The following is a 25,498-nucleotide window of genomic DNA, read 5'->3' as shown; positions in this document are numbered from 1 at the left end:
AGATTAGGACTGGAGGTGAGCTCCTGCTGTACCAGAGGAGGAAGGGTCTTGGATAGAGAAGGTGGATTTGAAGAGTTTGAAAATCAGTTGGAGCCTGACAGCCACAAAGGACGGCTTTTAACAGAATTAAGGTTGGCTTAGATGTAATCGTTGAATTTGAATTTCCGTCTTTGAATGAATTGAATGTATTGGTGCTATTATTTACTCCTAAGTGTGTCTTATTTTAAAATATGATATCTTTCTGTAGGATTTGTACAGCGAAATTTAGTAGTTCTGCAGTTGTACACTTTGAGAAATGAGGTCTCCCTTTGACCTTGCTCATTGTTTCTCCATGGGGGTGAAGTGTGGCATCTTGGCCTGGACAGTTCCTGGTTAGGACTGGAGTGAAGGATGTGTAGCATCACAGGCCCTTGGGATCCCTGAGTCACTGTGACAGCCAAAATCACCACCCATCAAATGATGTCTGGGGTTGGCTTAAAATATTCTAGTTACAGAGAAAAGGGGGTGTATGAAACAAGATTGGTAAAATGTTGGTAATTGTTGCAGTAGATGATTGGCGTATGGGATGAGTTACATCTATTCTGTTCCATTCCTGATGGAGAAACTGAGAGTCCTACCTATTTTGGTAGTGGTGGTAGTGGAGGCCAGAGAGAGGCTGCTCGTCAGGGCTCCCTGCAGCACCGCCAGGAGACCCAGCCCCCAGTCCTCTTGGCATCACAACCACAGTGGCCCCTACATTCACTTTGCTTTTTATTGAACTGATCTTCAAGGTTTGCTCAAGTGCTAACATTTTTCAACTCTATAAATTGGGTGGTATCTCTAGGAGGCCACAAATAATCTTTGTGCTGTCACTACCACTTCCAGTGCTGGCCACTATATTTAATAGACTTGGTCTCACCACTTCCTGTGTGGCCCAACTACTTAACCCTGAATCTAGGACTCAAATGCCTCATTTCGGGGATAAAGGCTTTTCCGAATATATTGAACCTCTTCTTCCTTCCAAAGCATGGCTTCCCCAGGATCTACCTTCTTCTTGCAACCTCAGTGTATTTTCTCTGTCTCCTACTTTTCCTAGTCATTGTAAAGGTATTAGTGAAGAGTTGATTTTTTTTTTTTAATCCACTGAAGTTTATTACTAGTGCCTTGATTCAAAGGATTAATTTTGTGAGGGCATTAAAAAATCTCTTTGTTCAGTTGTAGATTTGAAGGGCGATGATAGAGACTCTTAAAGTTCCCTATTCAGAGCCAGGGGTCTTTTTCAGTAAAGGGACAGAGTAAATATTTTCAGCTTCAAGAGATGTGTGGTGTCTATTGCCCACATTCCGCTCTGCACTTGTCCCCTGAATGCAGAGCCCCTGTCACTGTGTAACTAGGTGGTTGTGGCTGCATTTCAGTAAAACTTGACTTCTACAAGAGGGGGTGGTGGGCTGGACCTGGCTGACGGGCCTCAGTTTGCCACCCTTGGTCTAGAAACTGTAGCTCCAGCCTGGCTACCTCATTGCTGTGGAGATGGTTACCCACAGAACCCTGTGCCTTCACTGTACCCCATTAATGCAGCCCTCAGTATTTACAAGCCGACATGAAATTCCGGTTCTGTGGTAGATAAAGGAGAAAACGTTTGTGTAAGATTAGGTTAGTCTTCAGAATTGCCAGGAAACCTTGCATTATTTAATTGTAAATAAAAGAGGGGATGTAATTTTAAAAGGGGAGGGGGTTAAATATTTGAAGATGAAAAGATTGTTTATGTGCTTGAAATGAAGGACTTGCCCTTTTATATGAATAGCTCAGCTCTTTGTATTCCTTGTGAACACTTACTGCGAGCGACCGTGGGCAGCCGAATGGCTAAACATGTCTCCTTTCCTTGTGCAGTTAAACACGACTGGGAGAAAATGACTGAAGCTGTGCAGAACCACATCGGCTCGCTGAACTGGGGCTACCGGGTGGCCCTGCGGGAGAAAAAAGTCACCTATGAGAACGCCTATGGGCAGTTTGTTGGTCCTCACAGGATTAAGGTAATTGTGGCACAGTTTAGGTAGCCTTTTCTTTCTTTCTCTCTTTTTTTTTTAAAAGATTTATTTATGCATACATGAGCGGGGGTACAGGCCAGAGGTGTGGGGGTGGTGAGAGGATTCACCAGAGACAGAGTGGGGAACAGAACAGGCAGACTGACCGAAATACACTGCTGAGGGGAGCAGCGGGCGAGTCAGGAGAGGTCTGCTGCGCCATGTGGGTTGCTTCCTGGCCAGCCAGGGATCGAACTCGTGCTGCAGAGGCTGCGGTTAGCTTCATAGGTTGTGTCTTAACCCCTTGCACCACCAGGGAGGCCCCCTTTTTCTTTCTTTTTATGGTAAGCTTTGATTGGAGGTAGGGGAGGAAAGATTATCCTAAAGAAAGAAATAATCACTGTGATCTAGACTGTCTAGTTTGTTGATTTTGCAGTCTCATCTTCTGGGAATTTCTCTGGTGTGCAGTGTTAGAGTACGGACTTGGGGCCAATGACCTGGGCTCCAGTCTTGATTTGGCCACTTACTCTGATAGTATTGTCACCTCCACCAAATCTCTGTCTGTTCAGGTCTTCTCTCACTGCATTGCTCAATTTCATGTGCATCATTCTTAAATTCTAAAGGACAGTAACTTAATAAACATTGATTTATTGGTTCCTTTGTAGGCAACAAATAACAAAGGCAAAGAAACAATTTATACAGCGGAGAGATTTCTCATTGCCACTGGTGAAAGGCCACGTTACTTGGGTATCCCTGGGGACAGAGAATACTGCATCAGCAGGTAAGGGACACGTTCCAGGAAAAAAAGAAAAAAGCTGTGTGCATCTCTACTTTGGCGGTTGCTTCAAACCCATTTAATCTGTTTCTTGAAATAGAGTTTTTTAGCCACCTCTTTGCCCAAGGGTGAGGGTACTGGGAAAAACAAAGAAATAATTATTTTATGCAGATAACATTTAAAAATTTCAAAACTAAACATCAGTCATCTTATCCATAGTAAATACCAATATAACATATAGATAAGTATATAGGTATATGTTTGTAATATTTTTATTTGAAATTTTATGTTTGGGTATATATTATAAATGTTTGCTATGTAAAACCAGGTAGATATTCACAAAATATTTTGCAAAATAAATAATATGTGTGCATATATTTACCTATTTGCAAAACTAGGGTTACCCACATTACCCTTTAACACTAGCAGTGTGGATGTTGAAGGAATTAGATGGAAGTCCTTTAGATTGATCACATCCTGGTCTGCTCACCACTGTTCGTAGTTGCAAGTGTCAGTGTAGAGGGTTTTCTGGATTGAGGGAGTCAAGCAGAAAGGTTTTGCTGCATCATTTATTTTTGCCCATCAAGTGATGGTGCTGGTGGCATTGTTCAGGAGTTTTCAATTGTGAAGTCATTATGATCGATTTCTCACAAATTTATACTCTTGGATGCTTTTTGCCCAAGGGTTTCTTCCTGAATGTGTTGTAATTTATTTATTTTTTGGTTGTGTTTTAGCCTGTGTGTCTCAACTAGGGACAGCTCAGACGGCACCTATTGCCATATAAAAGCATATTCCCCGACAGTGCGTTTATCATCTCTTCTGTCTTGTTTAATCCTCATTCAACGAGAAGATTTTGCCAGGCTTTACATTTTATAGTTGACTTTTGTATTACAAAAACAATATGTCGAAAGCTTTTTCCTACCTTTTTCCTTAGTCTTGATAATTATGTTCCATTTTAGGGGATAGAACATAGGCCTTCCACCGGGGAAGAGAGCTGAGTAGGAGAATGAGAATAGGGGTTTTAAGTTTACATGTGTATGTTTTTTTTTATTAGACTTTTTTATTTTCTTACATTGTTGTTCCTTTTTGTACAATATTTGATTAATCTGGTCAGGTGTAGTCCCCAGAAGTCTCCCACCACCTACATGTGTATGGTTCTAAATGTAAGTGAGCTATTCTGAATAGTACAAAATCATTTTGTCTCACAGTGAGTAGGCCTCCTGCCAGTCATCACATGGTTTACTATGCTTAGCCACGACAGCTCAAGCTATTCCATAGCAAATAAGTGACTTAAAAGGGAGTGTCCTAAGACCTTATGAAAAAATCTCCTGTTTTATGTATGTAGCTAGTGGAATGTTTTTAATCTTGAAGGCATCTGAGTCTTAAGAAATACTTTGACGTGGTTGTTATTCACATGAACATTTTCCTCTTTTCTTTCTTTTCCCCCCAAATTTCTTTTCAGTGATGACCTTTTCTCCTTACCGTACTGCCCGGGTAAAACCCTGGTGGTTGGAGCATCCTATGTGGCTTTGGAATGTGCTGGATTTCTTGCTGGCATTGGTTTAGATGTCACTGTTATGGTGCGGTCCATTCTCCTCAGAGGATTTGACCAGGATATGGCCAACAAAATTGGTGAACATATGGAAGAACATGGTGTCAAGTTTATAAAACAGTTTGTACCAATAAAAGTAAGTGGGATTGCCTGTAGTGTTGTTAATTCTGGATTCTTGTTAAAAGGGAGGAGAGAGAGTCGGGGTGGGTGATGGCAGTATCCCTTCAGCATAGTAAACCTCGGGATGCTGTGATTCCTCAGCCCTGTTGTGTAAACTTATACCTGCCTGCCACCTCCACAGCTTTGTTCTTACTTGCAAATTAATTTCTTCCCTTCTCAGCTTTCTTCTGGTAAGCTTCTGTTTAATGCTTCCCTTTATGCATCCCTTTATTTTTTTACCTTTGGTATGTTGTACTTGTATTCCACATATCCCCAATTTAAATGAGAGTTCAAGACTAGGCTGAATTTTTTTTTTTTTTTTAATTTCCATAAGGCAGTTCTTGTGGTGTAGTGTATAGTCAACAGATACCCTGGATTATTCTGAGCTTCCCTGGGAAGTTACCTGGTTTTCCTGGCCTCCTTTGCTTAATTAATCTTTTGAAAAATCTGAGTAATATGTTAAATTATGTTTGGAATTTCTTAAAGATTGCCACAAATGTTTTGATACATAAGAATGACAAAATCGATCCCTGTATCTTACTGTTAGTTTTCTTTAGTGCAGATAAAGGTGGAACATTTTTGTTAAATTTTAGCTGTGATTTTTTTTTTTTTTTTTAATTGCTAAATGACTTAAGGACCATAAGTCTCTTCATGGTGACGGGATATGTGCATCGGCATCAGGATCACATGAGTTCAAATTCTTTTCTGCCAACTGTTAGCTATCAGACTTAGGGGGGATTCCTTACCCTTATGGATACTCACTTTCCTTTATAAAATGAGATAATTGCACTTGCCTCAGCATTTTTGTGAGATAATTGCACTTATAAGCATTTTAGCTTATACTTAGAAAGTAATTAGAATCTTCATCTAAGATGAATCTCAGGTGGTGGTGTGAGAATTAGTAGCATGGCTCCCGGAAGGTGCCGGTGCTAGATCGTACGGAGCAGAAGTACACAGCTCTGGCTGCTTAAGAACACAGCCGCTGGATGTGTATGTTGTGCTGATAGAACACATGGGAACTGTGGGCCCCTTTGAGAACCTGGCAAACTCTCCCTAGTGAAATAACGCTGTGTCTGTGCACATAACATTTTGCTTGGGTTTCCAGGGTGATCCCCATAGACAGGCAGAGAATGCTGGATGGATTATAAAGTGACAGAAGGGAAAGGAAGCCTTCTGCAGAGAGGAGGAAGAGTGCATTTTGGACTAAATACTGTCTTTGGGGAATGATATTGTTCTAGATGCAGAGATCACCCGCGATAATAGAAAGGCCTCACTGGAGCACAAAATGAGTAAAGCAGAAAGGAATAGGTGGGATGAGACCCTTATCACTTTGAAGCAAGTCTAAGCCATGGATTAATTCAACTCTACTACAAAGATTAGAACATTTGAATTGAAATGGAACAGGAGAGACATTTGCAATATATTCAAAGGGGCATGACCACCTAAGAAAGGATGGGAATTTGAGAAGGAAAATCTTTCCTGTTTATTGATCATGAACACGAGATGACCCTTGGGAGTTTTCCCATACAGAGTGGTTGTGTTTCCAAGGTAGAGTAGAAAAATTGCGGGTGATTTCATGGGTTTCTCCCAGTGAATATTTTGCAGAAATTCATGCTTTGGCTGTCACTCAGAGACTTTAGAGATGAACTACATACTTGGTAGACGTGATTGTTAGCCAGCCTGCAGGTGTTATAGCTGAGTGTGTTCAGTCACGTTCGTGTAGCACAAGTGCTGCACCTTGCTTATTCCTACAAAACAACCGAAGCAGCCCCCCTCACTCTGATAAACACACACCTCCTTGCCTGGTTGGCCTTCCTGAGCTCTTTATAGTTGTCATCTGTATCATGATGGCCTGCTCCCATGTCTGTTCTTCGTGGACAAAGCTGTGCATCTTCAAAAGAGAGAACAGCGGCTGTCCCGGCAAAGGGAACTGGGCGAGCTCTGACATAGGTGCCGGGGAAAAGCCGTGAAGTCAGTGTTTTGATTCAGGGTCTGTAATGTGCTTTCTTTGGCTCTTTTTCTTTCTCACTCTCCTCTGAGTCTTCTTCTCTCTGGAACTAGCCCTGCTAGCAAATGTTAAGAGGCAAGGAAGAAAGGTAGAGCAGGAGAAATCACTTATCTTCCTAATGATGTCAGGGTGCGGGAGATGGGACATAAAAGGCCTTTCAAGCCAGATTTTGTGTTAACGATGGATTAACTAGGTAAAGGGGAGGACATGATTAATCCACTGTGATGATGTTTCTACTATGGAGTAAGACTCACATTGCTTTTCTAGGTGGAACAGATTGAAGAAGGGATGCCAGGCCGACTCAGGGTGGTGGCTAAGTCCACCCAAAGTGACGAGACCATCGAGGGAGAGTACAACACGGTGAGGCGCGGACCCAGGAGCGAGCCTTTCCCAGGAGCAGATGCTGTGCTTAGTGCTGGTTTGCTGAGTGTTTGCAGTGGTCACGTGCTGTTTCTAAAACCTGTGGTTCTTTTCAAAGATATCTTGATTACTTGTGATACATATTTTTTTTTGGGAAAGAATTTCTCTGTCCCCTGTTCTTTATCCCTGGCCCATATTTGAAAACAAAACAAAACAAAACAAAACAGTTTAGTCATAGGCTATGCTGTCTTTGTGTCTAAACTTGACCAGATTTATTAAGAAATTGTTAGTCTCCTTTTTCCTCAACAAGAAATAGGTAAGAATTTCTGCTATATCTTGTTGAAAGGGTTTTTTTTTCCTCTGAAAGATTTTAATTTGTTTAAACCTCTTAATGAAATATTTCTTCTCGGAAAATGAAGTCAGATTGGCTTAATAAGCAGATAAAAATATGATTGAAAAACTTAAGCAAAGCCTTTTGATTAATAGTCACTAATATGCTAATAATTTTTCAGGTGTTGCTGGCAATAGGAAGAGACGCTTGCACTAGAAAAATTGGCTTAGAAACCGTGGGTGTAAAGATCAATGAAAAGTAAGAAAATATTTATTATGCCTTACTGATTTGTATTTCAGTTGTTGATATGGTAATATTGATTAATAGTGGACGTGGACTCTTTGGTTTTTAAAGTTAAATTTTACCAGGGAGAATCCCTTTTTAAGGTTAGAAAATGATTCTATGTGTGCCACTCATGGTAGTATTTCCTGTTTGTTTTATTTTATTTTTTCTTTTCAAAATAAATGAGAGAGAAGTTGGCAAGCATGTTGTTTCGTTAACGTGTGTGTGTGTGTGTATGTGTGTGTTCAGAAAAAGAGTCCAATCCACAGATAACTGCAGGTATGTGCTTTGAGTGTCAATAAGTATGTAGGTTTAAATCATGTTTTAAGTTACCAAGTCAAAATATCACTTGAGTGGTCACTGTATTTTTAGAGACAGCTGTGAGTGTGAACACTTTTGTTTCTTCAAGGGCTTTTAAAAGTTACAATCCACTGGACAAGTATCCTGCCCTGGACACCACCCCTGATGTCCATTTGCGGGGTCAGCTTGGGGTGGTCCAGTATTACTTTTTTTGCCTCCAAGCAAAAACAAGTGCTGTGAATGACAAGCTGCTTTAGAAACTAAAACTACAGCACTGATTTGTTTAGGGGGAGTGGGAAGACAAAGGAGTTGAAGAGGTCAACAGGAAAGATTTTGCAGCCAAATGTATCATCTTAATAAGCTGCTAGCCTGTTTCCACTTGGGTTCAAGGTTTAGCTCTCACCTAATGCTAATAGCTACCATTTATTCTGCGCTTCCTGTGAACCATGGACTAGTGTGCTATGTTTTATGGGCATTCTCATCGAATCGTCACAACCCTTTCATGTAGATTATGGTATTCTTTTTCTTACTGTTATTCCCATTATCCTTATTCCCATTTACGGTGGGAAAATGAGTCTTAGCAAAAATGAGTCTTAGTCTTAGGGTTTCCAAGATCAAAGCAGGAATAACTTAACAGACCTGGTTATCACAATTTAGTCCTCATTCTTAACCACTAAGTTCTCGTTTTCCCACTCCAGAGCTCCTTATAATTTTTTCACTCATTTAATTTCCAAAATAGCAGCCAGAATTGCCTCTAAGTTTTTGCTTCCTCTGAGAACTTTGTTTTTTAGTGATACAGTCAAGTATTGCCCTCAGCTGAGAGTCACAATTTTGGGTTTCTTTGCGAGAAAGGGAATTTTGTTCTACTTCAGGAGTAGTGATAACTTGATTTTAACTGAATGAATTTGCAGGACTGGAAAAATACCTGTTACGGACGAAGAGCAGACCAATGTGCCTTACATCTACGCCATCGGCGACATCCTGGAGGGCAAGCTGGAACTCACCCCCGTGGCCATCCAGGCCGGGAGATTGCTGGCTCAGAGGCTCTATGCTGGCTCCTCCATCAAGGTGAGCGTGGAGGCCTCCTCCAAGGAAGGACTATTGTTAATAACACTCCTGGCTCTGTATTTAGGGGTAGTTGGGAAGTTTTCCAGGGCTTGAGTAATTTAGTTGTTTGGACTGTGGCCTCGTAGATGTGCTTTATTAGCTGTACTCCAAGAAAGGCATGTTCAGACTGCTGTACTGTGACTTCATTATGAACGTTGTCACCTTGGAGTCACACTAGGAATAAAATGAGCTTGATTAGTCAAGTTTCAGCACTGTTATGTTCTACATGCTCATTATGTAGTTGCATTTTTCATCAGTTTCATTATTACCTATTTAACTATAACTTTCTTTTATGGCACTTTTATGGCACTGATCTAGGCTATTAACAGGATTTGGGGAGCCTAGGTAATAATGTCACTGTGCAGAACTGCTTAAACCCTATTCGGCCTTTATTCCCCCAACCTTTCTGAAAAAAAGATCTTCCACTTCTGGAATGTTGACTATTCTAGCTTAATATTTAAAAGTGACTTTTAAAAGTCACTGTAGGAAGTTGAACTCTGAGGTCTGTTTCTTGGAACTTGATGACAAGAAAAATAAAAAATAGGCTCAATTTTTTAAAGACTTCTTTTTTTTAAGAGCAGTTTTAGTTTCACAGCAAAGCTGAGGATGGTACAGAGATTTCCCATGTGTTCCCTGGCCCCATTGTTTAAAGCAGGAAGGCAAATCTGGGCCTGAATCTACCATTATAGTTGTAAGTGAATGTTTGTCTTTACTTTGGAACAGAATTCCGAGAATTTATGTTCTGGTTAGGATGGTATTTATTGTTCATAGAGGGAGGTTCGTTTTAAAGATTCCATCCTGTTTTAGAGAGTTGAATTTGTCATATTTTCAATTCACCTCTAAGCGACTGGGTAGATTTTTGCCAAATGGCATTTAATTAATCCAGTTTTCACAATTCACATCAGCATATTAAAGGTTCTACGAAATCTGATAGTAGAGAAACTTGTTTATTTTACTTAATTCAGCATTTGCAGACTTGCTTGACTTCTAAAGCCTTTGGTCATGCATCCCTATTAGTATTGGAAGCCATGCTTTGGAAATAACTGTAATAATCATTTACTTTGTGTGTGTGTGTGTGTGTGTGTGTGTGTGTGTGTCTGTGGTCTCCATTACCATTTTAATGGTTGCCTGTACCATATCGAAAGCAGGTACCATAGGTCCACATTCATGTTTGCAGTTTTTGGTTGAGATTTATTTTTATTTATGCATACAAGAATGGGGGTATAGTCCAGAGTTGTGTGTATGGAGAGGGGGTGCTAGAGGATTCACCAGAGACAGAGTGGGGAGCAGAACGGGCAGAATGACTGAAATCCACTGCTGAGAGGAGCAGCGGGGAGACAGGGGAGGTCTGCTGAGCCATATGGGTCAGCTCTCTGGCCGGGGAGCAAACTGGTGCTATTTGGCTGGCGATAGCTTCATAGCGCTGAGACTTTAACCCCTGCGCCAAGAGGGAGGTCCATTCTTGTTTGCATTTTAAAGCCACTCCAATACTGCTGCTGGTGAAAGGCTGCAGCAGTGCTCAATTAACACACATAGCCTTTTCTGTCTAATAAATTTTTGTCTATTAGAATTCTAAAAGTGGTATTATTTGGACAGTAGAAGTAAAATGTTTTTATAGCTCTTAATAAGTATCCCTAATTGATTGTCCAATGTTATCTATTATTTCTCTCATCTATGAGACTGTCAGCATTAGGTACACTAGTATTTTTATCTGGTTTATTAACAGGAGGGAAAAAGTGTGTTCTTGTTAATGTCAGTTGGTAGATGGCTGGAGAAACCAAGTGAATCATTTCTTCATGATCAGCCTTCCCAGGCTTGAAACATCTGCTAAAATTGTCATATCATTAAGTAAACCCGAGTAGCAGGTTCACATTTGGGATTGTGACTGCCCTGCTTTTCTTTTTTTTTTTTTTGGGCCCTGCTTTTGGTAGAAAATGTATTAGTCTGATTTCCCGACTCACTGTGAACCTCTTAAAAATACACCCTTTTTTGTGTTGCAATTTCTCTTATCATAATTTTCTTTCCATTTTAAAGTGTGATTATGACAATGTTCCAACAACTGTATTTACTCCTCTGGAATATGGTGCTTGTGGTCTTTCTGAAGAGAAAGCTGTGGAAAAATTTGGTGAAGAAAATATTGAGGTACGTTCTGTTTTTTACTCCTATATTAATGAACTGTTGTTAATTCTTCAAATTTAAATTGCAAGTGAAAGGTAGTACAAAGAACTCCCATATGATGCCCATGATCCAGGTTCATGTATTATTAACATTCTGCCTGTTTGCGTTATACTTTTCATATTCTTTATCTTTGTATTTTTTTGGACTCCATTTGAGAGTAAGAAAAACCTTTCTTTTATTAGATTGTTTACAGTTTTTTACTATTTCAAATAGAATGTCTTTATAATTTATTTTCCATTTCTCTGATTATTTTCAGAAGATAGATTGCTATCAAAAGATTAATTTTCCGGTTCTTAAGATATATTCCATATTTCTTGATAATCTTTGACCTTTATTATAAGGATTTGCATTTTTCATGATAAAATACATTTGAAGAAACTTTGAAAAATATAAGAAAATATAAGAAAAGTTGCTCATAGACTTAAGTCTATGATGTGTACTTGCTAGCAGTTTGGGATAATTTCTCTAGCCTTTTCCCTGTGTAATTATTATGATGTTATTATTATATGTTCAGTTTTTAAATTCACATTAAAAAATCATTATATTCCAACATAGAAAATCACTTATTATAATATCTACATACTATAATTTTAAAAGGTAGTCAACCATATATGTTTTGAAAATAAGCTAGCAATTCGAGGAGAAAAAAAATCCTTTCAGTCATCCTGGACTTCAGTAAGGATGCTCCTGCATCCTTCTATCAGGCCCCAATCTCCCTCTCTCCCTCCCTCCTTTGGTACTTTTGGTGAATACTGCCAAAAGAGGAAATATCCTTGGAAGCATTAAGCAAGAGAACGAGATAATTGCTGTAATTGTTCCTGGCGCCCTATTTGTTTCTTGTCCACAGTTGTCATTCCTGTAAGATAGTGGTGAGGTTTTTATTTTTTGAATACAAGACAGCAAGTCATTACATGGTTTCTTTATCTCATTTGCTTGCTCTTTGTTCTCATTACATAAGGTTTATTCTTTGAAGGTTGAGGGATAATTCAACAAGGAGTGTAAAATCATTTTCTCTTCTGACCAGATTTCTGTTTATTCCATGCATGAATTTTATTATTTAGTGAGAATCTAGCAAACCTCCATTCTCTTCACATGCACCCAGTGTTTGACAAACATGTCTTTAGATAATGGGTCTAAATTGTGCCCTTACTGTCCTAGGTTTACCATAGTTACTTTTGGCCCTTGGAATGGACGATTCCATCAAGAGATAACAACAAATGTTACGCAAAAATAATCTGCAATATCAAAGATAATGTAAGTGTAATTCTCATTTTATCCCTTCTACTCATTTCATTTTGTGTTTAGTATGTAGTTCAGTTTTGGTCACATGGTACATATTACATTACTTTAGTATGTTACCTATTGGTTTCTCCAGCTCCGTGGACGTTATGGGGGCAAGACACATGCCCCACTGTTTGATCCTCACTGTATGGTCCCCGGCTCAGGTGTTTAGGTGTAGTTAGTCGGCAAGCCATCAAAAACTCGGTTGATGAAGGACCCAAACAGACACCTTAAGAACTGTGTTTATAAAGGGGCAATCATTGAAATTGACTTTCAGCATTTAAAGGTGCTTGGTTTCAAGTGGCACTTACAGTGTTTGTTATCTGCTAGGCTTTTCTTTTTCTTTGTTAGTCTGTTTTTAATGAAATATTTAAATTTTCAGAAAGATAGGAAAAGTCCCTACCATCCAGATTTAGTAAATATTAACAATTTGCTTTATTTGCTTGAGAGTTTTTCTCTTACAGGAGAGAAATCACCACAGAGGCAGTTTATGGTAGCCTGTGTTTATTTAGCTCTTACCATATGACAGGTGGTACTTACAGGCCTGCATGTATTAATTTACTAATCCTTACACAGTTCGGGAGGCATGTACTCTAGCTGTCCCTGCTTTGTAGAGGGAGGAATCTGAAGCCCCTGGAAGTTTAGTAATTGTGCCCAGACCTTGGCAGAGCAGGAACTCAATTCCAGGCGATTTAGCGGCTGTGTTGTTTTCACTCCGTTGTCCTCTGTCTGTGTGTAGCCTTTTGTATTCCTTTTTTATCCTTGCTCTTTCCCTCCTCCAGAGGCCACACTGTCTGGAAGTCGGGAGTGTCTCTCCTGTCCATATTTTCATGTTTGCCACCTGTCATGTGTCTATAAATACTCTACAGTGGGGTTTGATAAAGAGTAGAAGCCTGCCATATGTTTTCTTGATCTCATTATTTTTTGAGGTCAGTCAATATTATTACATTATACATCTAGTGTATTTTAAGTGCTAGTATGTTCTGTGCTCTTTTTATCCACATATTAAACCCCTGAGTGTCAGGATGAATAATGTAGGACTCCTACATGGAACCTCTCAGAGCACCTGGGCAACAGAATGACCTTCCAGATGGTTTTCCAGGTAGCAGTTGAACCTCAGATGAAGCCTGGTGTTCTGCAGCCCAATTTGCCAGCTCTGTGATGAGACTGGACCCGATATTCCAGCTCAGTCAGAGTTTACTCGGAAAATCTGTCAGCTGCATACACCAGCTTTCTCTGCTCTTGGTAGAGGTTAGCCTGAGTTTGGGATTTTGGATTTATCCAAAAATAATCCCCACACAGGTATTTCAAAGTTGCTTTCCAAAATGGTCTCAGATGGGAAGAGTATTAAGTTTTGAATTATGCTCTTTGCCCCCAAAATCTTAGTTAAAATGATTTTTCAATTTGATGGGTTGTAAATGTTAAAACTGTGCTATCAGATAGTTTATCTGAAGATACCACAGATGGTTATTTGAGACACAACAGTAGAGGGGCTGAGGACATAACTGTGCTTTGAAAAGATTTTCCAGACATTTCGGTGCATAAGGAGTTACAAACTTTTGCTTGTATATGGTCCTCGTCACCATGTGCGCCACCTCCCTCTCTCCCCTTGTGATGTCCCGCCACGCCGTCTGCATGGCTGTGAGGGTGTGTCTGCAGCCTTAGACAGCTTTTAGCTCCATAAATAGAAGACTTTGGCCATTTCTGAAAGGGGCTTTTTGGAGTAGATTGGGGAAATGCTCCAGGTGTTCAAGGGGCAGAGATCATTATAACTGTATGACTTTGTGCCCTAGGAACGTGTTGTCGGCTTCCACGTCCTGGGTCCAAATGCTGGAGAAGTTACCCAGGGCTTTGCAGCTGCCCTCAAGTGTGGCCTGACCAAATCGCAGCTGGACAGCACCATTGGGATCCACCCCGTCTGTGCAGAGGTGGGTCTCCACTTTCCCAGCTCTGGAAGTGCACGCTTCGCCTGGGGCAGATCCACCCCGGCAGGTGTAGGACTCTGGAGCTGTTCCTCTTTTCTGCTGTACACAAGTCTTGCAGCTTACTGTGTTTTTCCTTACAGCTTATTAACGAGAATACCTCAAAAGAAAGGCCTGTGTCTGGAAAGGAAACTTTCTCTGTCAAATATGTTTTGTTGCTGGTACGAGCTCTGGAGAGTAAGGTCATGCTATTAAGTGTTAAAAATGATGAAAATGATGTATAGAGAGGTGCCTTCAACCTTTTATTTATTATGTCTCCTAAGTTATTTTCGTAGCAGTCAATATGCCATTCATGCCCAGAAAGATCTTCCGCCTTAGTTATTCCAGACCCACCTTGAGGCTAAGTGATGTCGTCTACCTCTTTAGCTTTTGCTATCAGAGGATGAGATTTGAAAGTGATGCTTTTAAAAGATAGAGCAAATGACTGTCTGTTGAACACTCTGGGCCTCTGGGTGTCTGTTTTATTTCACATCCAAGAGCTGGGGTTTGTAAACCAAAAATGTGGGCCTATTGAAGAGCCTGGTGAAGGCGGGAGGGACTATCTCATGTTACACCAGCTCAGACATGGAGCTGAAAATGCAGCTGCTACCTGGTCCCCACAGTCAGTGACCCAGGTCAGCGTGAGCTCATTGTCTCTCTCACACAGCTGAGCTTGTCCCCGAATCTGTGAAGTGTCAGCTTTAGGGCTTGGAAGGATGTTTTCATCTCCTTTTGCTTTGCCTTTTCTATGACTCGGGAGATGCTGCATTAATAGTCACCTGGCTGTACTAGAGGCGTGAAATGTTAATGTGTTCCGTGATTATTCAGAGAAAGCTATTTTTGTGAAGTAAAACTAAACGATAAAAATGGAAAAGCGTCTCAATGCTCTTATTGAATGTGTGATGATATCTTTTATTCAGTGTAGTGACTAGCTGCCTAAGGAGAGAACTAATTTTAACTTTTTTAAAAATTTCTAAAATCCTTTTAGTGAGTATATCAGTTTCCTGGGACTGCTGTAGCAAGTGCCGGAATATGGGCTGAGGGTGGGGTGAGGGGGTGGGGGGTGAGCGGTGCTAAGACAACAGAAATTCATTCTCTGGTGCATTTGGAGACTAGAAGTCTGAAGTCAGGGTGTTTCAGTGAGGCCGTGCTCCCTCCAGAGGCGAGGCCTGGGAGAAGCATCCTTCCCGGCCTCAGCAGCTCTGGTGGTTTCGGGCTTGGTGGTTCCTGGCCTATAGCTGCCCTCCCCACTGCCGCCTTCATGTGGCCTTACCTCCTGAGTGTCTGCGTCCACACTTGGCTCTCATTATAAGGACACCAGTCATTGGATCCAGTCTCATGCAGTGTGACCTCATCTTACTTGGTTTCATTTGGGAAGATCCTATTTCCAAATAAGGTCACAGAGGCCCTGGGTTAGGACTCAGACATATCTTTCTGGGGGATTGAGTTCAACCCACAACCGTTGGATATACTTTAAAATGTCGGTGCAGCCCAAGACACTTAAAAGCAAGACAACAGTCTTCTCCAGTCTGGTGGAAGAGGGAAAGGCGGCTCCCAGCTTGCACATGCCAGTGTCGAGGTTTTTATCTGAGTTCCTCTCTCAGCGAGCTGGCTAGAAAGACTGTTATCCTCCACCGCCCGCCAGGCAGTGTTGTGCTGGGATCCAGCGGTGGGAGAGCAGCATCTGGCAGGGCGACTGCCAGCTGCGCAGGGAGATGAGGGGAGGAGGCGGGATGTCTGCCTGCAACCCCTGCCTGCAGAGAGGTCAGCCAGAGGTCTGCTCCGCCGGGTAGACCTGGCACACTGTGGAGCCCTTTCGAAGCATTTGCTGCTGTGCGTCTCCATCTGTCGCTTCTCTTATGACTTCGAAGCTCAGAGGCTGAATGTGTTTACTGCTTTGCTGGGGCTTTCAAAAAATTGTTCTCCAAGCTGGTGGCTGGTTCCTGAAGGGCAGACTGCAGTGGGTGCAGTCTCTGGGGATGTGGTATGTGGGGTTCTGTGTATAACACTGCTGGGCACTTGGGGTACAGCAGGGATTTAAGATACATTTAAAAGCAGGGGGCAGGGAAATGAAATGCCAGTTTTGGTGGAGTGTGACGAGTCCTAGGATCAGAGTAAATATAAAGTGGCCTTTAGAGTAGGGGTATCTGGGGAAGGTTCTTGAGAGGAGTCCTTGCCTAAGATGAGAAGAATGTGTTTGTGTTAGCTAGTCAGAGGAAACACCAAATGAAAGACTCCGTCAGGGAGCATGGTGTCTTCAGGCCAGTGAAAGACCCTTGGTATTTGCTATTACTTGAAGAGCTTAGGGAGAGATCAGAATCATGCTGGAGAAGTAGGTGGGAAGGTGCCTTGCAAACCAAGGCAGGGGTGTTCTGTTTTATCCTGGGGTGATTCAGTAGAGAGGGGTTTGAACAGGGGATCACAGGGTCAGCTGCATTGTTGGGAGAAGTCCTGGGGTGGCAAAGGTTAAGAGAGGAGGCAGGTGGTGGCTGTGGACAGACACTGACTTATTCGAGAAGGAAATAGGGAAAGAGATGATGACACTTTCCAACTGATTGGAAATGGGAAGAGTCAAAACAGAATGGTTCACATTTGTGGCCGGAAGCAGGAAGCACTAGTGGAAAGCAGATTCAGGGGATTAACACTGACCACAGCTGATGCCGGTGTGGGCTTATGGTAACAGGTACTCTGCTTCCTGAGTATTGACGTATTTCCTTTCAAGATCCTCTGGGGAGGTGGCAGTAGCATCTGCATCTGACAGATGAGGGAACTGAGGACATAGAGGTGGGGTGACTTGGCCCAGCGTCTGACCCCCAAGCCCTGTGCAGACAGACCTCCCTGCAGTATCTGCCCTGGAATTCCAACATGGAAATGATATTGGTGGCAACACAAGTGAAGTGAAGTGGAGACACAAGACCTGGCTTGCGGTCTCAGTGAAGCTGGCCCTGTCAGAGGCCTGGCTTTCCCATTAAATAAAATTGAGCCGCAGTCTGACTCACAGGGCCGATGAGCAGACTGTGCCCAAAGTGCCCGAGAGTCTTGGCATTTGGGAGCTGCTCAGGACATGCATCTGTTGGCTGCTGCTTCCCAGGGTATTTCCATCGCAAAAGATGTGGCTTCACTGAAAAGTCATCATTACGGTATATTTTGGGGGAGATAGATAAAATCTGAAAAAGTTCCTCTGTTGATATTTTTTTTTAAAGATTTATTTATTTATTTATACATGCATTGGGTACAGTCAGAAGTGCAGGAGGGTGAAAGAATTCACCAGAGCCAGAGCGGGGAGCAGAACAGGCAGAAGGACCGAAGTACACTGCTGAGGGGAGCAGTGGGCGGCAGGAGAGGTCTGCGCGCCATGTGGGACCCTCGCCGGTGGCCGGGGATCGAACCAGCACTGCAGAAGCTGCTGGCAGCTTCGCAGCCCAGCGCGCAACTGCTGCGCCACCAGGGGAGGCCCTGTTGATTTTTTTTTTTAACCTCTGCTTATGAACTCGTTCCTTAGAAGCCAGAGGTTGAGGAAGTGAAGACTTCCTCTCCTGACTGAGAAAATCTTTTTAAAGATTTATTAATAGAGGGAAAGTGCTGTTTGATTGATAGGTGATTTTTAAGGGACTCTTTCTCTAAACTATGAAGCCTGGGTTCTGACTTAGACAGTCATTGCATTTGCCCTGGACCCACTCTTTCTTCACAGGGTGTTGGGGGTCCACTCAGAATGCAGTCCTTATGTGTTACTACTAAGTCCACCAGGAGGTGGAAGACAGGTTTAGACACTTGAGCCATTTTATGGTGTCTGATCTGATAATAAAAAACTACCCTTTAATTTTACTTGCTTTTTAAAATTTCATTTTCCGAATACATTTTTTAAAATTTTTTAAAGATTTATTTATTTATGCATACAAGAGCTGGGATACAGGCCAGAGGTGCGGGGGGTGAGAGGACTCACCAGAGACAGAGTGGGTAACAGAACAGGCAGATTGACTGAAATGCACTGCTGTGCGGAGCAGTGGGCGAAACAGGGGAGGTCTGCTGCACCATGTGGGTTGCTCCCTGGCCGGCCGGGGATGGAACTCGTGCTGCAGAGGCTGCGGACAGCTTTATAGGTTGCGTCTTAACCCTTTGCGCCACCAGGGAGGCCCTCCAAAGACATTTATATTGAATTGCACACGTGTCTGATCCATTTTGCTGGATCAGAAATAATGATTGAAATCCACTCCTGCATCTTGTTTAACGCTTTCAGCACAGCCGCACCACTAACTGGGGTGATTTGCAGAGGGAATCATTTCAGGAGGTCTTTCAGATCACTTTGATAAAATAACCTGGGCAGTTGAGCAGCCTTTGGCTCTGAGGAGTAAGAACTTAAAAAACTTCCTCTGTTCCAAAGGGTTTTCTTCTGTAATTGCTCTGAGTAGGATTTTACTGAACGCCAGTTGTTGTCAGTCTGAGAGAGGGAGTCTTAGGGCCTGGAGCGATAGGAATGCATTAGCATTATTCAGTGTGAAGCTTGATGGTGGTAATTTATTCTGGACTTCTGAGCAGCCATAATTGAATAAGAAACTGACTACACATCATTTAGAGTAGTAATTACAACTAATCAGGTTTATCTGTAGGGGGAAGTAATAGCTCAAGAAGAAAGAGCATTAGAAAAGACCCCTGTGAAATGTCTCCAGGTGAATTTTAGTGCAAAGCATCGAAAGTTTTGTTTTATATTTTTTAAAAAGATTTATTGATGCATACAAGAGCTGGGGTGTAGGCCAGAGGTGCTGGGGTAGGGGGGTTGAGAGGATTTACCAGAGACAGAGTGGGATGCAGAACAGGCAGATCTACTGAAATACACTGCTGAAGGGAGCAGCGGGCTAGGCAGGAGAGGTCTGCTGCGCCATGTGGGTCAGCTCCTTGGTTGGGGATTGAACTTGTGCTGTAGTGGCTGTCCATAGCTTCATGGTGCTGAGACTTAACCCTTTGCGCCACCAGGGAGGCCCCAAAAGTTTTGTTTTAATAGTTAACATAATCACAGTCTAGAGTGAGGGGTTCCCATGAGGCTGGGGCCCAAGTCACAGCAGCACTGGCTTCTGCGTGAAGGGGTAGTCCCCACGTTCATGTTTAAAAAATGGGTTTTGTAAAAATTCTCAAGCAGATATGTGCAAATAAAATCTTTAGAAAGCTTGGCCCCCTCAGATTTTTCATTTAGACTAACCAGCAAGGGTATTTAGCTCCTCTGTCTCTTTAACAACCTGTTTATTGGAACAAGAACAGATAAGGGCTCTTTTTTAAAATCTGCTTCTATTTTTGATGGGGTTTCTATCGAAATTTCTATTTGTAAATTAATTTCTGAGAAATAAAACTTAGGCTTGTAAATTCACAAGCCTGGAATTTGTCTTAATGTGCTCCTTGGCTCTTTGTGTCTTTCTTCCTTTAAACATTGAAAAGTGCATGTTTGATGGCGTTTTAAATTCCCCATGATAGCATTTTCCCAGCAAAACTATTTTCATTTTCGCATATTGTCTTTTTGTCCTCGTACACAGCCACACATTTTTCAAACAAAGGAATTTTATTGCTTTTCAACGAGTGTACTTCCTTACAGTGTCATTAGCACTGAATTTGAGAGTGCTAATGAAACTTAGAAAATTCAGTGTAAATATATTTCTCCATAGTAGTATCAAAGGGATAACTATTTCAAGGATTTCCATGTGTCTTTGCTAACAAGGATGGACCTCTTAGAGTTATTTTTTTGGATGTGAACTGTTCATATTTTACATGTTTTGAGATACTGGCTGTGTTACTGGGGTCTGAAGTTTTTGAGGTGCTGAAGAGCTTTCAGAAGTAAAAATACTTTGTCTCTTTAAAGCTGAAGCAGACAAAGGGCTTTCTCAGTCAAGGTCCTCCTTTGTACTAAAGTATTTTACCCTTTTATTCAAAAGTGTTGGATGCTGATTCCTATTGCTTTCACTATATAGAGTCAAAGTGACCTTGAATTGTATGTGTGTTCTTTGTGTTAAAAACCAGGAAACCAGTTGTTTCTCAGGAATTAAAGGGGCAGCTGACCAAAGTTTGTCCAAATGTGCCCACAAGGATGCAGGCACTCAGGAGTCTTCCTTCACTGGGTTTCTCCCAAATAAGCTGTGGTCTCCATTCTCAGTAAGACACTTAATGACTTGGAAGGTCAGCTTTTTAGGGTAGGACAAGTCGACTCCACGGAGCTGTATAGCTCCAGCTCTGGGTACAGGAGGCATTCTGGCAGGTCACAGGGCATATTACAAATAGCATGTTGACCATAAATAGTTTGGATGGCCAAGCAACAGAAGCTTGGATATGTAACTGTAATATCTTCACTGTGTGAAGAATTGAATACTGTAGTACACAATATCAGTACTGTATTACCGTGGTTGAATATTCTTGTGTGAATAATGGAAGGATTGAACTTTGTGTCTGTATAGGTGAATTACAGAAATACAGTATGGAACCAAGAAAACAGGCAGCACAAGTGCCCACACACCAGCTTGTCATTCACATGTAAAGTTTAAAACCTAGGGGAGAAATGCATAGGAATGGCAGGCACGGATGGGGGGCAGGGAAGGAGGTGATAGGGGTGCACACGTGACTCTAACCGTATCTGCAGATTTCTGAGCTGGTTGGTTGAACAAGTAGGTTTGTTAAAAATAGCCTTTATACCTTTCTAGGTCTCCAAGATATTTTATGATGCATTGCTTCTAGAGTATTGAAAAGCATTTGTGTGGTTATTTTGTTTTAATTTACCTTCATGGTCAGAAAGTTCATTAGCTATACCTAAGTGGCTTTTCTCCACTTTCATCTTGCTTTTACAACGCTTCCCCGTTTTCATCTCTGGAGAATTGGAGGATTTCCTTCATTCTCTTCCTTCTGCTTTGTTCATTTTGAGTAGGCGCCCAGCTCATTCTTACTCTGTATGGTGTTACCTGAACTGCACCCCGTTAGCTCATTGGCTCAGGGTCTGACCCTCTTCTGCTTTCTCCTCCCGGCAGGTATTCACGACGCTGTCTGTGACGAAGCGCTCCGGAGGGGGCATCCTCCAGGCTGGCTGCTGAGGTTAAGCCCCAGTGTGGATGCTGTCGCCATGACTCCGCACCACGGACATCCCCGTGCCAAATCCAAGGCCAAGTTTTGGGGAAGGTTCTCGGACCTGGGCACCTGTGTGTCCTGTGCCTCCACCACCCGAGGCCCCTTGGATGTCGTGGGTAGGAGGTGGTAAGCGGAAGGCAGGCAGCATCCCACTGGGGTCACCATGACAGACTGGGAACTGACTCGGCAGAGCATCGGAGCATGCGTCCATGAAGTCACCGGCCTCAAGCCCGTGTGGGTGGGCAGTGACGGATCGTCTGCTGGGGCAGTTTCGGCGCCCTCACCTTTGTGGGTGCTCACTCTCTCTTCTAGCTTTTTAATGTTGATTACTTTTTTCCTTTTTTCTCCATGGTATTAATGATAACTAGAAATGAAAAGTGTTAGCAGCTGATTTCTGTCCATGAGCAAGTTAGGGCTGGATAGTGCAAACAAAGTGGCTCGTTGCGTGGAAGACTCGAGATGGCTCACTTGTCCTGTGCAAGAGGCTGTCCCGGGGCTCCCGAGTGCTGGCATCCCCCACCTCTGCAGCAGTGGCTCCCGATAGGCCGTGTCCAGGCAAATTCATGACCGTCTCTGACCAAATTTGCCCCCGTGCACTACATCACTGATGATTGCTACTTTCCTAGTTGTGTTCGGGCAAGGAAATGGCTGCTTGGCCGAGGCTGCACGGAGCCGGGTGGGACAGGCCGGCTTCGTCGCGGTTTGCGTGAGAGTCACATCTTAAACGGGGAAAAACAGTAACCATCTCCCTTTACTTAGTTTGTGTGTTGGTCTAAGTGAGCTGAGATCTCTTGCAAAGGAAAACACCCGTGGAAGGCTTTCTTCGTGGTAGCTGTGGCGTTAAGCCAAACCCCACCGAGGACGACTCGACTTTCCTGGTGTGTCAGGTAGCTCTCCCCTCCCAGGAGCCACACTCGTAGGCCTTCCCACGCCTATGTTAGCCCGCGCGCAGTCATTGCTTTTTAAAAGAAGCTGTTAATAGCCTAAGTTATTATTGAACACAGGTGGATGTGAAGGATTTTCATTTAAAAACCGAATGGTGTTGACTTTCTCTGTTGAAAGAACAGCTGCACCTGGCGGAGTGTGGCCGGTGTGTCTGTGCCTCGCCGCGTTCCGGCTTGTGTTATGGCAAAGAGGTGCTCGCTCACAGTTACAGGCCCTGTGCGCCATCCTGAGGAGGAGGCCGTCTTTGTGTATTTGGACTCCGGACACGTGCTGTGGACACCCGCCTCCAATCGGCAGTTCCCAGTTCTTGTGATTCCCTCCTGCGCGCATCTTGGCTGCAGCGCCGGCGGCTGGTCCCAAGCACGCTTCTGGGTCACCGCGGGCACATCTGGGCCGGCCTGGCCTTTGGTCAGCAGAGTGCCCGGCCCTCACCCGCAGGGCGCTGCTTCACGCCCACCCTCCCATCCGGGTCTGTGAAGAAAACAGAAAAAGGAAGAAAGGACCCGGGGAATGAGGTGGCTGACTGTTGCTGCTTTATTTATTGGTTTGATTGTTTTTCCTCCAAGTCTGCCAGTCTCTGGAATTGGAACGTAGCCGCGTGAGCCGCTGCACCTGATCATGTTGTGATTCTCTCTTCTTAGTGGCATGTGGGAGGCTCTGCCCCCACAGGAAGGATCGTACTTTATAGACTTGTCTTGTTTAGATTCTGTCGTAGCCCAATGTGTTAAAACCCATACTAAATTCCATGTATTTTTATTACAAATCTTCTGAGAAAACAATGTGAAACATTAAAAGTATTGCTATCCTCCCTGTTGCCTTCTTACGGGTTGGCGGCGTTGGTGTCGGTATGAGGTGAGCAGCGATAGTCACGAGAGCCAGGATGGGGTGCTGGGTGGGCCATGGTGCGCCCCGCCCGCCATCTGCTGAGGCTGATGTGCAGCGGTGTTGGCTTCCCCACTTCACAGCTTGTCCACATCTGACCATCAGCGTGAGTCTTCAGGGTGGCAAGACCACCGCCCCCACCCCAGCCAGCTCCAGGTATCCCAGCACTTAACACACCCAAGGCTGGATCAGTTACCTCCCCGCATGGCGCTGGAGGGAGTGCAGTCTGCCCCCAGCCCCTGGTGGGCTCACACATGAAAACAGGCACTTGGTAAGTGTTTCCATCCGTGTGGATGGTCAGGCTCTGGTCATGCACTCACATGTGCTTCGTCCCTTACATGTCACTTGTCAAGCAGAAACTCCTGTGCTGTGTTAATCCTTTACCCAAATACCTTTCCAGAGTGTATTTCTGTCCCACCCTGAGAGCACAGCACACTGACAGGCACAGCTTTGTGTGTGCACCAGGCCCTGTGACTGGCCATGTAGACTGACATCATCCTTAGCAACAGCCCGAGGGGGGGATTCCCACCTCAGGGTCACGCACTATTGGTGCCGCTAGGTCTTGAACCCAGAGGTCTGTAGCTTTGGAGGTTGGCCCCCTGGCCACACGGACTCCCTGTTGTCTGACAAGTGGAAGCTTTCAGGGCCGCTATTGCGGTTCCTGGAACTTGTGGTTTTTCACGTGCCATGGAGCGGTGTCAGCACCATGAACAAATACCTTGTCTGAGGTGTTTTAGCACTTTCGCTAACTGGCAGTCTCCTGCCAATTTATTTCCACGCTGCAGCCAGAATTTTGCTGCTCAGACTTGCCTTGCTCCAAGCCCTCAGGGTTTTGCAAAGTCCTATAAATACGCCCATGCTGTCCTGTCCATAGCCTGTCCTCTCCTGCAGACTGACCTCGCTTTCTTTTGCTCCTCTGGCCACACCTTCCTTCTGCCCCATGTCCACTCCAGTCCTCACCTCCCTGCCCTGGGCTGCCCCGTCTACCCAGATCCCCTTGGTACTCTCCAGACCACTTTAAATGAACTCTGCTTGGAGCCTGGCATGAGTCACCACTTCTAGATAAATTAGGGCTTCTCACCTGTAAAACCGCAGCTTCTAGGCCTGTAACCTGTAAGAGCACGAGGGGCACTCAGAAGATTTGTGTAATTGCTCGGCAGGTAGAGTCTCTTAACATTTGTGTAAGGACCTGGCAGAGATGGCTGATGGCCATGTAGGGAGCTTGCTAATCTCCGCCTCTGTCAGGAATCCTTGATTCAAATGTTAATGGTGGTAGAAAGTCATCAAAACAGCAACCTCTCTGATGAGAAATCTAAATTAACTGCTGTGAGATACCATTTCATACCGGTCTGAACTATTTCTGTAGCCAAGATAAGGAAATAACTCAAGTGCCTGAGTGGGGTGATTGGCTACAGATATATACCCAATGAAATACTACTTGGCCATGAAAAAGGTGAAACCTGCCATTTGTGACGACATGGATGGACCTCATGGGGATCATGTTACATGAAATAAGCCAGAAAGAGAAAGACAAGTATTTCACTGGTTTGTGCACTATGAAGAGCAAAACAGCATGGTGGTTACCAGAAGGGACCAAGGTGGGCTTGGGGGGCTGGTGACCCCTCCAACAAATAAATGAAGGAGCAAGAATGCAGTGATCACAGGAACGTGGAATATCCCAGAGCGACGAGCCATGACAAGAACAGGCATTTTCTGAGTATGTTTCCCCCAATCCTGTTGAAATTGATCTCATCGCTGCTCTGTGCAGTGGCACATGTGTCCCACTTAAATTCAGAGCCGCCCCCTCAAACGCTAAGAATTGTACATGCTTAGAGTTATAAAGGTCATTTTGAGAGTCTGCATGTATTTCCCCAAATTTGGATTTAGTTACGGATAATGACAGCATGGAGCTCCCTTTAAACTTTGCTCCATTAGATTCATGAGGTGTTGTATCTGAAAAGAACAAGTGTTAATTATCTCTGTAATGACATTCATTAGTGCATAAATGAAATGCATTCATATTTTATTCATAAATATTAAGTGCTGCCCGATACCAATGCAGTGTTGCTGCAACATGTTTTGAGTTATGCTCAAATTCTCTGCTGCTTTTCTCAGACACATGGTGACCCACAGAGCTCCGGCAGGAGGACACCCACCTGCACCTGTGTGCACACCTGCACATGAGCATACACCTGCACCTGAGTTTATATCGGCACCTGAGCACACATCTGCACATGTGCACAGATCTGCACCTGAGCACACATCTGCACATGTGCACA

At 43.5% G+C, this 25,498-nt stretch overlaps 1 protein-coding gene across 3 annotated transcripts in view; it reads left to right on the top strand.

Annotated features, from left to right (window-relative positions):
- The window catches only part of TXNRD1 (thioredoxin reductase 1), a gene marked incomplete at both ends in the record, with an annotated part of 74,286 nt that extends 52,928 nt beyond the window's left edge, over window positions 1-21,358 (top strand). For all 3 annotated transcript variants that reach the window (XM_084255700.1, XM_084255699.1, XM_084255701.1), the window contains 10 exons: window positions 1,870-2,012; window positions 2,669-2,784; window positions 4,241-4,466; window positions 6,765-6,857; window positions 7,370-7,446; window positions 8,682-8,838; window positions 10,912-11,019; window positions 12,214-12,309; window positions 14,130-14,264; window positions 21,296-21,358. In XM_084255700.1, coding sequence (XP_084111826.1) covers window positions 1,870-2,012; window positions 2,669-2,784; window positions 4,241-4,466; window positions 6,765-6,857; window positions 7,370-7,446; window positions 8,682-8,838; window positions 10,912-11,019; window positions 12,214-12,309; window positions 14,130-14,264; window positions 21,296-21,358 — 1,214 coding nt within the window. The remainder of the gene's footprint in view (window positions 1-1,869; window positions 2,013-2,668; window positions 2,785-4,240; window positions 4,467-6,764; window positions 6,858-7,369; window positions 7,447-8,681; window positions 8,839-10,911; window positions 11,020-12,213; window positions 12,310-14,129; window positions 14,265-21,295) is intronic.
- Between the last annotated feature and the right edge of the window lie 4,140 nt (window positions 21,359-25,498).

Source organism: Talpa europaea, assembly GCF_964194135.1.
Source record: "Talpa europaea genome assembly, chromosome: 15".
Classification (NCBI taxonomy): Eukaryota; Metazoa; Chordata; class Mammalia; order Eulipotyphla; family Talpidae; genus Talpa; species Talpa europaea.
The sequence above is the reverse complement of the archived record's forward strand: the minus strand, read 5'-3'. Positions and strand labels throughout refer to the sequence as shown.